The sequence below is a fragment of the Panicum hallii genome, chromosome 8, assembly GCF_002211085.1.
Source record: "Panicum hallii strain FIL2 chromosome 8, PHallii_v3.1, whole genome shotgun sequence".
In the NCBI taxonomy this organism is placed as follows: domain Eukaryota; kingdom Viridiplantae; phylum Streptophyta; class Magnoliopsida; order Poales; family Poaceae; genus Panicum; species Panicum hallii.
Window position 1 is genome coordinate 7353731 of NC_038049.1, and position 13177 is coordinate 7366907.

A 13177-nucleotide genomic window follows, 5' to 3' on the forward strand; every position below is an offset into this window, starting at 1 on the left:
CCGCCGTAAATGAGTGCTTGTTGTGTGTGGTGCCAGCTAGCAACCGATTATGTTAATTCTGGAGATCATCTGCATTAAATGAGTGTCTAGAGATCGGACAATTAATGCCGATGTCAGCTATGAGACTGCAAATCCGGACATTGTTAAATACTAGGACGGGCAAGACTAGGGAGGGCAGTTGGGCCTATAGAAAATTAATTTATCTTTATCTTGCCGGTTGAGTTCGGAAATGAGCCTACAGTGGTGTAAAATCTTTTGCTATTGCTGGTCAATGGATCTGCACCTACACAACAACCTAATTGAAATTAAGGGATCATGGGGATAGATCTGAGCCGAGAATTAAGGGATAAGAGGTTGTAATAAAATGAAATACTCCGTGGCCTTGTAATAACCAACAAGGATAGGCATCCCTTCTACCTGTAACCCTGCCCCCTAGATCTACATAAGGCGGGCACCGATGTAGGATTTTACACCATCCCAGCGGTCCGAACTTGTATAATTTGTGTGTCCCTATGCTAAAATCAAGCTATATAGGCTCAGTTTCCACCTTATAAATCTTTTACTAGTAACAATCACCGACACTTATCCTGCAGTCTAAGAGACACAAGCTAATGGTGTTCATGTCATATATCAATCGAGACAACCATTCTTCATTACAGAGAGACATCTTAATTTGAAACAAGTACAATCATAGAGGCAATTCTGCTGTTGAAAAAAAGAAGACATAAAATGAACAACGTTTGTCTTATGTATTCAAAAGTGTCTTGCTTCCGAAAGAAAACATGTGAGCTCTGCTGACAATAGAGCATGTTTACTTTATACTGGACATCAATTGCTCCTCGAAAGGACCACGTTTTATTCATGCTGCAAAAAGGGCGACACAAAATTTCAGAGGCATATATAAGCCTGAGAGAGTGAGAGAGAGGAGAGATGCATAATATAACTCTATGATTTTGCAGTTATTGGGCTGTTGGAGTAAAAGTTAAAGACGAATTAAAAATATAGAGTAACTACTTAAGACGTGGTGCAGAAATTTGTGTCGCTAATGTATCAAAGATTTTTGGTAAATATAATTGTATCATTTGAATGGAATGCCACTGCACGTGAAAAAGAAAAAAAGATTATACTGATTGAATATTGAGTTTAACTTGATTCAAGACATTCAAAGTGTAATCCATGAATTCTTCTAGTTGCCAACCCTTTAACAAAACAAATGTTTTCTTATACATAGCAAAATATAATGAAATAAATAGTTTTTAAAGGTAGTACAGGTGTGATGTTGTCTCAAGTACTCATACCTGCTGAAAAATTGGTACAAATTTCCCATTGAGCTTATCGATGATATCCTCTATGGAAGGCCTCTTGTTCTGATCAACTTCCAAACACTTCAACGCAATTACAATACAAGCTTTTACTTGCTCTAATCCAAATACAGTTAGTGAAGGATACTTGCATGTTATATCGTCATCTGTCTTCCAATCTTGACGCACCTACAGATTTTTATTATGATCCTTGATTCCTTAATAATAATACAAGATAGGGAATGTAGTACAAAATTCTAAAGATGAATTTTTAATCTTCAAGACACCAAGTACTGTATTCTTACTTTGTCAACAAATTTCGTTGCTGCCCTGTCTTGTCTATTAGCACCGTTCCTCTCTCCAGTGACGATCTCTAGTATTATCATACCTAAACTATAAATGTCTAACCCTGTGGTTATTTCACCATTGAATAGATATTCCGGAGCCATATATCCACTGAAAGAGTTTAAGATAATCAAATACAGTCGACCTAATAATTAACAAATGGAAAACTATTAGTTTGTTATTGCAGCTTACTGTTGTCCCACAACATTCTTTGTGTACACCTGGGTCTGCTCTTGGCCAAAGAGTCTCGACAGCCCAAAATCAGCAATCTTTGGCACCCAGTTATCATCCAACCATATCGAGCTAGGCACAAGGTTCATATGAACAAGGGGCCTATCCAATTCCTTGTGAAGGAAACGTAAACCTTGGCAGATCCCCTTAATTATTTTGAATCGTTTGTCCCAGTCAATTTTATTATGACCTTCATCTGGATAAAAGTACAATGCAGTCAAATAAGTATTTGAAGACAATGAACTCCAAATGTAATGCACAACATTGGCAACACTTTCTTTATAGGGTAATATTGCAATTATGATTGTTAATATAAACAACATTAGAACTTCGTAGGCCCACTTTAGATTCACAAATTAGGCCAGGAAAAAGGATACAAGAGGAACTCTGCGCTGCCCGCACCAGTACCCTGCACCTAACATCCCTCCTCATCATCACCACTTGAGCTCGTGGCCGCCTATGGTGGTGAAAGGGCAGCAGGCCCCTCCTCATGAGCTCAACTCCTCCCCCCAGGTCCGGTGCTGGCATGCTTTTGCACCCCGGCGATTAGATCCGGCATCTCCTTCGTTGGAGGATGTGTGGTGGGATAGCGGCCAGGGTGGGGGCAGAGAGCATTTTTGGCTTATGGATGTAGAACCGGTCGGTTCCAGGATCCTACGGGTGGACCGCAGGTTGGGATGGCAGTTGCTGCACAGCGTGGCATGTTGAGAGCATCTCCAAGAGTGCCCAATACATAACCCAAAAATCTCATTTTGGGTACAAACTTGAAAATCGTAGCTCCAACATATGGCTAACCGAGCTCCCAATTTTTTCGCACGTTCAAAAACAGCGATCTCTGAAGCTATATTTCCACCGATACAATCTGCTCCCAATCCATGCTTGCGCTTTGTTTTGTTGGGCCCACGCCTTCACCTTTGTGTTCCGGCCGTACGGCGCCGCTGTGCGCCCTGAAATGGGCAGCCACACGCCGCATGCAGCGCATGCCGTCGACCGCAAGCGCCCCAATCCGGCGACGGCCCCGGGCGTGACCTTCCATGCCCGTGATGGCGCGAGCGATGCACGCCTCCAGGTCAAGAGATGGTGGAGAGAACAGAAAGCATGGGAGGAAGAGGAAGAGCTTGGGCCATCCGTGAGAAGGATGAATGGATAAGAACAAGGCATGGCAAGGCGTGAGATGGATGAGTCAGGCTAGAGGCTACCGAGTGGTGCGACTAAATGATTCCCTGCTTATGGTGACAAACTGACAATGCAGCGGCCTGAAACTCATCGGCACCGGTGTCAGACTAAAGATCGTAAACAAAAAATCGACGGAATTAGTTACTGGTTGACATGGCATATTTTAATTTTTTTGAACTAAATATAGGACCGCTGTTGGAGCAAGTGGTGCTTTCTATGCCTAAATTTCTTTTGAAAAGTCCTAATCTAGAATTATTAGGCGCTAATATATTGGACACTCTTGGAGATGGGGCTGCAGGTTTCCACTGTGCTCCATCGTTGGCTGGCACTGTTTGTGTGCGGCGGAGGCCTGCAGAGCCGCCACATGAGTGTTACAGCAGCAGTTGCGCTCAACATTGTCACAATTGCTGCAGGCTGCAATGGGTGCCCAGGGGTGGTGGGTTCCATCGGTCGAGTCGATGGCCTCATGATGGAGGCCGGATCAGGGGTGGCCACAGCGGCTCACGCGATATGGTGATGGTACCTGTGAGACTACTCTCTTCATGATGATATCTTAACCTTTAGTGGCCTTCCATACAGGCCTAGAGACGCAATCACCAGCAATTTACTTAGTGGGCTGGCAATTGGCATCCGGTCTTTAGATGAACTTCGCATACTTTGTGTGGTTGCCTATTGGCTACTTCGTGACAAGGCCATCATGGAGTGACGTGTTAAACTTCGTTTGCAAGTCATGGAGTTAGTGGCTGATCATGCATAATGGCCCAAGCTCTACTACACAAGTGGGCTTTAGTCCCAGTTGCTACAAAAATTTTATGCCCCGTGGGACTCAAACACAATATCTCTACCTCACACATAGCTTCCTTGCCACCTCACCTACACAATATATGTGACTCTAGTTAGAATGCTTTCCTTTTGAACTAATCTGTGGATGACTCTTTACTCCCGGTTGGTGCCACCAACCGGGATTAAAGGGGTCTTTAGTTCCGGTTGGTAACACCATTAGTTCGGGTTGATGCCACCATCCGGGACTAAAAGTTTTGAACTTTTAGTCTTTAGTCTGGGTTGGAGCCACCAACCGGGACTAAAGATAAACTTTTAGTCTCGGTTGGTGCCTCCAACCGGAACTAAATAGCCCTATGCCGTTGGACCCAGGAGTAATGCCTAGATCAGTTCCAGGTCCAACTATGGCCGGGACAAATGCTAAAGATGGATGTGTTGTTCCGTAATAGCGAAGACTTAGTGTTATGGTAGTTTGACTCAGTAAGAAGGGGGAGGAAGCATTGATGGACTTGGTTTTAGTGGACCCAATTGAGTACATTTCCTTGATTGACTCCAGGAATAAATCCCAAGGTCTAATCATAGTTGTTTGTAACCGGCAATGCTCTTAGCTTGTTGAAGGAGTTGATTAGAGATTAAAGAGTTTTCTCTCTAGGATAAAAATCTATGGTCCTTGTGATGCTAGGCTCAATTTGGATGTGATATAGTAGTGGTCCATGAGTACTGCGTGCACATGTTTAGTTACCATCTTACTAATTGAGAAGGATGGAGCTAACTTATAAGCCTTTGTCCTCCAGCCATTGCACCTTCGGATTAACTTTTTTACACAAAGTGAGGATAAAAGTTTAAGTAAGGTGCTATACGTATGCGAGCCCGTCCCTCGGAAGGGCTGGGCAGTACGGTTTTGGAGGACAGGGTGTGACGGTCCTACCTTTGCTGGTTGAAATATGGCAATGATGATGTGCATAGGTGTCATTTCTTTATTGGAACTGTTGTCTATGGATATGTTTGGATGGGCTAAAGTTGAGCGCTAAACTTTAGCATTCATACTCTTGCTAAAGTTTTTAAGTCTTGGCTAAAGTTTAGCCCACCCCATTAACACTCCTATTTGGATGGATTAATGCTAAAGTTTAGAACTTTTGAATATTATTAGCACTTGTATCCAAACACTCCCATAAAGTCTTTCCTGCGTACTAAGTTTTGTTATGGTGATGCCTCGAACTGGACATTTAGTTGTGTGCTGTAGTTTACTACGATATGATGTTCTTCATGTTGTCAGAATACTACGATATATAGGTCATCGTGTTGTTCTTCTGTTTCCTTCAATTACTTTAATCTCTGTGTATTCTAACTACGCTCAGAATGGGAGGGGCACTAGTATGATTGTATCACCCCCCCCCCCCCCCGCCCCCAACCCACCTAAATCCCTGCATAGATATCGTTGGTTCTATCTATCTATGCCTATACTAATAACGACTACAAGGAAATAATCACATTGACATGGACAAATCCAGCCATAAATTAACATTGTGCTCTGATCTGTGTGTTATAGAAATTACTCTCTGTTTTCTTTCCATTATTAATCTCCAACTAATCTTTAATTAAATATATAGGGTGCCGTTATCAGGTTCCTAATATTGCTCATGTCAAATTCATCATCAAAACAAAGCCTGTTTGAAACATGTCAATGGGACTTTAAGCTCAGGAACACATACAAGTTATGGTGATATAGCTATGTTCCACGTGCACAAAACCATGTGGAAGCACAAATCAAAGCATGGATGGCAGCAATAAATTTGAGTATGGATGGCCGAATCCTCAGTGAAATTTAGCTCTCCCAACTAATGGAGCTAAATTCAATCCCTATTTTCATTCAAATAGTTTTGAGATGGAATTCCAATTCAGTACATCTATCCCAATTCCTAGGACCACACACAGCGTAGAAGGAAATGAGCACCATATTCACCGTCTGAGTACTGTAATTGTAAAGCACTAAACAGAGAAATGAAAAATTGTCAGACAGTGCACGTACCGAAAAGATGCTGGTCAAGACTTCCATTAGACAGGTATTTATAGCAGAGTAAACTTTCGTCAACATGAACAGCCACGTATCTTCCCTGGCGCTGATCCAATGTCATTTGCGCTTCACGGCAGAAGCTAACTAACTCTGTTATATTTTCATGTCGAAGTTTCATAAGGTTTGTAACCTCATTCTCAAATGTTTTCTTCCGTGGCAGTGGCGAGTTTTCAGCAAGCTTCTTCACAGCTAAAATGTCCCCATTACCACGAATTCCCTGTTTAACCTCTCAGGTATTAAATGCTGGATCTTTAATATAATGATTTTTCTTGGAGTTCCATGCTTAATACTAGGAAGTAGTCATACCTTATAATATGTCCCAAATTCGGAATGACCAAGTTCGCGATCTGAGGAGAAATCATTAGTAATTTTCTTCAGGTAGTCTAATGTTAGTTTCGATGGCAACGTAGGTAGACTCTGCTGTCTCTCCAGACTTTCACCTTGGCTCGCATCGCTGGCCATTTCTGTTGATTTAAAAAGTTATCGATTTGAGACACTACGAAGGATGGACTGTCAAATTAAAGATTGTTCCGTTACCACCTATATGGGCTTAAAACATATGCATTTAGAACAGAATGTTCATGAACATTTGATTGTTCTGAAACCTTCTGAATGTAAGCATGCTGTGTATATATATAGAGACTCATAACCGGGGCGTGAGGGAACTGTATACGCATAAACAGATTAGCAGCATGATAAGCTTCAACACGCGCAAAAATAGTTGCGGCAATTAAAACAAATTAAAAGTAACTAGCTTCTTAAATGAACTAACCTGGAGAAGAACACTTGAAGGATCGTCCTGGCTGGCTGAAGGGAAGAAGAGGAACAACAAAGGAGGCTGAGGCTCCGGGAGGTCAATGCCTCCAATGCGGCAATTAATATAGAGAAACACAGAGAGGATATGTACCAGCCGAATAAACAAATATAACTTGACTCTAGCCGAAGATGCCCAGTGAGGATCTGAATAGGGGTAACACAGTGTTTATACTATCATTGCTATGTGCACGCATCTGAACGCGGCTCATCATTAATTAATGTTGGTTTTTAGTGCTCTATAAAACAAACGAGTGAAGAGGAGAGGGTCGAGTGCACAGATTAGATCAATATAGAGCGGTCTCAGTTCGTCAGACGGTGAAAAATATAATTAATTGTCAAGTAACTGTCCATTTTATGTAGTGGGGTTGGATCTCTCACTACGTAAGAAAGTCAAAAACAAGACACTCCTATCAGATACACGGATTTGAAAAGCGTCTCCCATACTAAATCAGAGACGTGCCATGTTCATCTGGGTCTCCATTATGTTTGGCCCCCTTGGCAATAAAAAAACGCATCTTCGATGTGGGTATATCGTAGACGCGGCATAACAAAACACATCGCTATTAACTGCCCCTACCGTCGGAGAGTAGCACAACATAACAAAACATGTCTAATGATTACCCCAATAATCAGAGAGGTGCCCTGTTCATCAACATCTTTGATGTAGCATATCATCAGAGACGCAGCTCAAAAAGGCATGTCACCAATGATAGGGTGGTTATTGGAGATGGAATTTGTAGTACCGCCTCCTTTTATCATTGAGGTACTTCAGCAATGTGTAACGCCCCAGTCCTACTCACGCTGAGTAAAACACACGCTCGCATCAACCCCGCTTACGCTTTCATCTTGGTCTCCAGTATGTTTGCCTCCATTGGCGGTAAACAAAACGCATCTTGTATGTGGGTATATCGTAGACGCGGCATAAAAAAACACATCTCTATTAACCGCCCCTACCATCGGAGACGAGGCACAACAAAACATGTCGAGGACCAAGTGCCCCACGCGCTAGCTATGCCACGTGCACAACAGCGCCGCCGCCGCCTCATGTCGAGGGCCGCCCGCGCGCACCACAGAGCCATCGGTAGCTGGGGTCCGTGTTGCTGCTCCAAGCCGATCCATAATGCTCCTTCACTAACCAAACTGACACCACCGCCTCGTTTTGTCATCTAGGTACTTTGGCAATGTGAAATGTCCCAATCCCAAATGTAGCTCTATCCTACTCGCTGTTGACGGTCGTTAAGTACTAAATTCGACCGTCAAATCCTGCATAAAAATGTAAAATATTAAATGCAAAGACGGACTAACATTAGAATGGGACCTTTATCTAACGGATTCCATAGATGTTTGTCTACAAATATGTGCAAGTCCATTTGGCAGAAAATAAAGAAAAGCACAAGCAAGATCCAAGGTAACACACTTCCGGCAAATCAGAGGCAAGCACACAGATCCATGGGCTCACAAACAGGGGTAAACCGCCTTAATTCTGCATGGGACACATGTAGCCACCATAAGGGCCCACAGGGTAGTCACCCGACAAAGTCAGTGGCGAGAGGCGGTGCTCACAGTTCAACCGAACCTAGGCCGAGCTAGCACTAAGCCCCCTTGCCTCTAGCTTCCACGTGTCTACGAAGTCGGTTGCGCATGTCTCCATCTAAATTAGCGGCCAGAACCGACCTCTCCAAGCCTATAAATACTAGATGGGAGGCTCACATTGGAGACACGGCAACACACAACTCATAGTCCTCTCTCATGCTTACACTCTCATATTCGAGCTCAAGGCTCACTCTAGAAGTTTAGCGCTGCCTTAGTGGTGTTAGAAAATAGTAAGAGAGTAAGGGGATGTCGGGGAACTGTCAGCACTCTCCTCCAGCTTGTACCTTGACGGATGCTTACTAATCATAGTAAGTATGCGTGATTTCTTTTGTGCTTTAGCTTCTTAGTTAAGTTTAGTTCTAATCCCTTAGTTGCTTATGGGATCATCGTTCACTAGTTTAGTGGATGTTCTAGTCTAAGACTCCTGGTAGAGATGGATGATCTTAGCTGTGGCTGGAGTAGTAAAAGACGGTGTAGACGTGGTGTCTAGACTAGAAGTTACCTCTGATTGTTGTATGTGTTAGAAATATGCCCTAGAGGTAATCATAGAGATGATCATATTTCGTTGTATCCATGATGTATTATGTGTTCATTGAGTATCCATGAAAGGCAACTTATATTGATTGATAATTATGTGAATTGTTTGTGAGACTCTTTACTTGTATGGTTATTCTAAAGTTGTTCCTAGTCGGAGTTCATGTATAGATACACATGAATATTAGACTAGCACATGTATTAGTTGATGACTCTATTTCACAAGTCATAGACATGAAGATGTCAAACTAATAATGTGGGTGCATGTATGACATAAGGCTGGACCAACCCAACTCGAGAAATAGTGATTTCTCATTACACAATGTGTACGCTGTGTCCTTTAACATGAGATTGTCATATGTACTCAAGATGTGAACTGACCTACTTAGGAGCCATGAAACGCTACTCCGTAACTAGGTAGTCATAAAGGTGGTTCTCGGGTTTGTCAAGAAGTATGTTGTGAGACATGGTCATATAAGATAGGATTTGCCCCTCTCTGCTTGAGAGAGATATCTCTAGGCCCCTCAAGTGATCGGATCAAGAAATGCATGGCTATGCTAGGGTTAAGTGTTAATCAAGGATTTTGGATCACAGCATCAAGAAAGAGAGGTCAACTTGGAGCTAGACCAAATATCGTGAGGCAAAGGGAATAGCATGTGTATGAGATTGTGACGGCTCGTCTGATATGATCTTTGCGCGCGCATAGGAGTTGACACGTCTTGCTAGAGGCTGTTGTCAACTATTGATCGAGTAGGAGTACTCGGGCCATGTTTGTTCGCACGTGACCTCATAGGGTCACACACTTAAGGGGCTGGATGTCTAATGAGGATATGATCCGAATTAGACTGGGTTTAGGTGCACTAATGGGCCTCGATTAGGAAGCCCATTAGTCGGCGCCTATAAAAGAAGGGGTGGAGGCGAATGGAGGGGTGTACCCTAATTCCATGCTTGCTGGCAGCCGCCTCCCACGCCCGCTCCCACAATTGCCCTCGCGGACCTAGCAATCCGGAGTGCGACGCTTCTTCCCCGTACGTGTGGATACCTTGGAGGTGCTGCATCTGCTGCACGAGGACGAGCCGCACGTGAGGAGGTCTTGCAACTACACTGCCGGCGACTGACTGCACTACCCCGACGCACTACAGAAGTTCCGCATCCGCGTGTCTAGTGGTAATTCTGTGATCTATAACAGCAGTTTTCCTGATTTATGTGGTGGAAATTTTTGTTTATCGCTAGCATAGCCCACCTCATATCCCATCAGTATGCCCCAACGGTTTGTATAGGTAGGTGGTAGATGGTGACAACCCTCTCCATCCTCTGTAATACTCCACATCCGGGTATAGCACAGAAGCCAAAGTACCGGAGCAGTCTAGTTTTATCCAGGAAGAAGCCGCTAGCCCGAAGTAAGCAATTAGGATAGTTCTAGCTCATCTTAGATCCTTAGCCATAGAAGTCCTCTCTACCGCTTACCTCCATCCAGTGTGGTGGCCTTGGACGAATCTAAATTGTAGATAATATACTCAAGTTTTCCAGTGGATACGGTACCCTAGAATACTCGTGGTTGAAAGCTACAATGGTATTTGTACGTTTGCGGATTTATCAGTAACCGTTAAAAATACCAACACTCGCATACTGAGTAAAACACGCATTCACATCAACCCCACTTATGCTTTCATCCTCGCTTCATGTAAAAGGGTTAACCCGAGGGTTGCAATGTATTTGACATTTGGGTTTATATGTTGGTGAACCTCACCCTCAGCTATCAAGGTGGGACAACCTCCCACACATGCCATGCCGCTCACACATGAGCCAGATGTCACATACACACCCGTAAAAGACCCGACATCCTCCTCAGCAACATACTCGCACACTAGGCAATTGACCAGGAACTTCCTCTCTTAGTACACATCCATGCGTCTAGTACCGGCACATAAGCTATACCATGTGACCACACAGAGCCCACACTTGCCATGCGCCATATGTCTGCATGCCTAGCCCGCATAGGCCCGTGTAACCACGAAGATCGGCTATGATACAAACTATAATGTTCGAGTCTCAAATATGGCTCAGTCCTACTTGCACGTTATGTAAAACACGCACTCGCATCGACCTCGCTTACACTTTCATCCTCTACATGTAAAAGGGTTAACCCGAAGGTTGGAATGCATTTGGCACTTGGGTTTATATGTTGGTGAATCTCACCCTCAACAGGCAAGGTGGGACAACCTCCCACACATACCATGCCACTCACACATAGGCTACTAGTGGGCTCAAATCTATCCTGGGTCAGGATGTCACACAATGATTTTGTTGCCTGCAAATGTTTGGAAGCAGAACCATTAACTATTGATCTTAGGACAACCATGTTGTTTGATCATTGTCCCAAGTACAGCTCTCTTTAATATATTGGGGTGCTTCTTTGCAACATACCGACACAGTCGCCTTGGCATCAGAAGACCCTCTTCTTCCTCCTCATGTGACTTAGTTTAGTGAGAGAATCATTGAGATAATCATTTTTAATTGAAGCATTTGGTGTTCAAGTGTTTGTGCGTGCTTTTTAGAAGTAGTAGATGCAAGAAAGGGACATCCTTAGATTTTTATTTAGTATAGGTTTGACTTTTTATTCAGTACAAAATTGAATTTTTATTCAGTACAAGCATGAATTTTAATAATTTTTTTCTTGCTTAACTATGTAGATGGCAGATTGGAGATTGATGTATCTTTGGAACCATAGTTGTAGAGAGTACTTAAATGGTCTAAAGTCATTGATAGTCGCAATGGAGGTGGATAAGTTGAATCAGCGCAAGTCTTTCATGTGTTGTCCATATGTTGACTTTTAGAATTTCACAAAGTTCTCAAGTTCAATGCATATCCATGCTCATTTGATGATTCGAGGTTTAACGAATGACTACAAATGTTGGATCATGTATGGCAAGGAAGGCATTGATGATTGAGACCTGTAGGCTAGTCATATGGGCATGGATTCTCTACCAATCTACTAACTGCTGGGTAGGATGGCGAGGAAGGACTATATGGCAGCCAAGATGGTGCAGCACTCTATGGTAGTCAAATTGTTGGGTATGATGTCAGCGATGATGACCTAGTTGATATCGGTGGCAATTATGTTAATATAGCCAACCAAGTGGATGAGATGGTTCGTGATGCCATGGGGTATGATGGGTATACTAATGTGGAGTTTTAGAAATTGAAAAGGTTGGTGACAGATATGAAGACACCACTATATCCGGTTGTAAGCACAAATTCACAAATCTCTTCACATCATTAAAGCTTCTCTAGCTAAAGACCATCCATCATTTGACTGATCGGGGCTTCAATGCTATTTTAAACATGCTAAGGGACATGCTGCTGAAGCGGTATGAGATACCCAAGACCACTTATATGAGGCCAAACAGAATATTTGCCTTTTGGGACTAGATGTTGAAAAAATATGTGCTTGTAAGAATGACTGCATCCTATTCCATTGTGACCATGCTATATAACTGAATACCCCGACTATGTAACCCCTCGATACAAATGAAGAAATGAAGGGGGTGATAAGGAAATGAGACATGGAGCTCCTTAGAAAGTTGCATGGTATTTTCTATTAATTCCTCGCATGAGGAATTTGTTTGCATCAAGCAAGGATGTGCATCTATTGTGTTGGCACAAAGAAGGGCACAAGAAAGATTATTATATGTGGCAACCGGAAAATTCAAGCCAATGGCACGTCATTGATTTCAAGTTTGGAGAGTTTTTAGAAGATTCGAGGAACCTTTGGTTTCCAGTAAGCACAGATGGGGTGAACCCATTTATTTGCATCAGTAGCTTGCATAGCATCTAGCTTTGTAACAAGAGGAAAAACATTATGATGTCAATTCTCACTTCCAGTCTATATCAGGCTAGTAGTGACATTGATGTGTATCCGAGACCGCTTGTGGATGATCTAAAATACTCTAGTCATAAGTTGTTGAGGTCTATAATGAGTCTAATAGAGAACCTTTCACTATGTGGGATGCTATTTTGCAGAACTACTAATGTACTAGGTGGCCATAATGTGTTTGGGCATTTAAAGGGAAAAAGAATTGCACTCAGTGCTTAGATGACACCGAGATATGTTGGCTCAACAACTCTAAGAAATAGGTGTACTTACAGCATCAACATTTCCATCCCAATCCTGTGCCTACCAAGACACCAAATGACAATTGGATGGCACAAAGGAGATAGCATCTGCACTAAAGCATTTCAATGAGAAAGATGTCTAGTCAACATCTATCTCATCGACAATGTACTCATGATCACTTGTACCAAGACTCAACATATATGACACACA

The 13177-nt window shown here is 42.9% G+C and overlaps 1 protein-coding gene across 1 annotated transcript; it reads right to left on the reverse strand.

Annotated features, from left to right (window-relative positions):
• Positions 1–600: 600 nt before the first annotated feature.
• LOC112902068 (cysteine-rich receptor-like protein kinase 25) lies at positions 601–6761 on the reverse strand. The gene is made up of 7 exons (XM_025970976.1): positions 6680–6761; positions 6214–6371; positions 5863–6124; positions 1839–2073; positions 1607–1757; positions 1299–1490; positions 601–864 (listed from the first exon to the last, which is right to left on the reverse strand). Exons 2-7 carry the CDS (start codon positions 6367–6369, stop codon positions 856–858), a joined length of 1005 nt encoding a protein of 334 aa, XP_025826761.1. The 5' UTR covers positions 6370–6371; positions 6680–6761; the 3' UTR covers positions 601–855.
• Between the last annotated feature and the right edge of the window lie 6416 nt (positions 6762–13177).

What these genes read in the sequence shown, in the direction of transcription:
- LOC112902068 (XM_025970976.1), bottom strand. Translation starts at nt 6,369, where the DNA reads ATGGCCAGCGATGCGAGCCAAGGTGAAAGTCTGGAGAGACAGCAGAGT. An exon ending in AATTTGGGACATATTATAAG is followed by an intron (nt 6,125 to 6,213) that starts GTATGACTACTT and finishes GAGGTTAAACAG; the next exon opens with GGAATTCGTGGTAATGGGGA. An exon ending in AAGAATGTTGTGGGACAACA is followed by an intron (nt 1,758 to 1,838) that starts GTAAGCTGCAAT and finishes AAACTCTTTCAG; the next exon opens with TGGATATATGGCTCCGGAAT.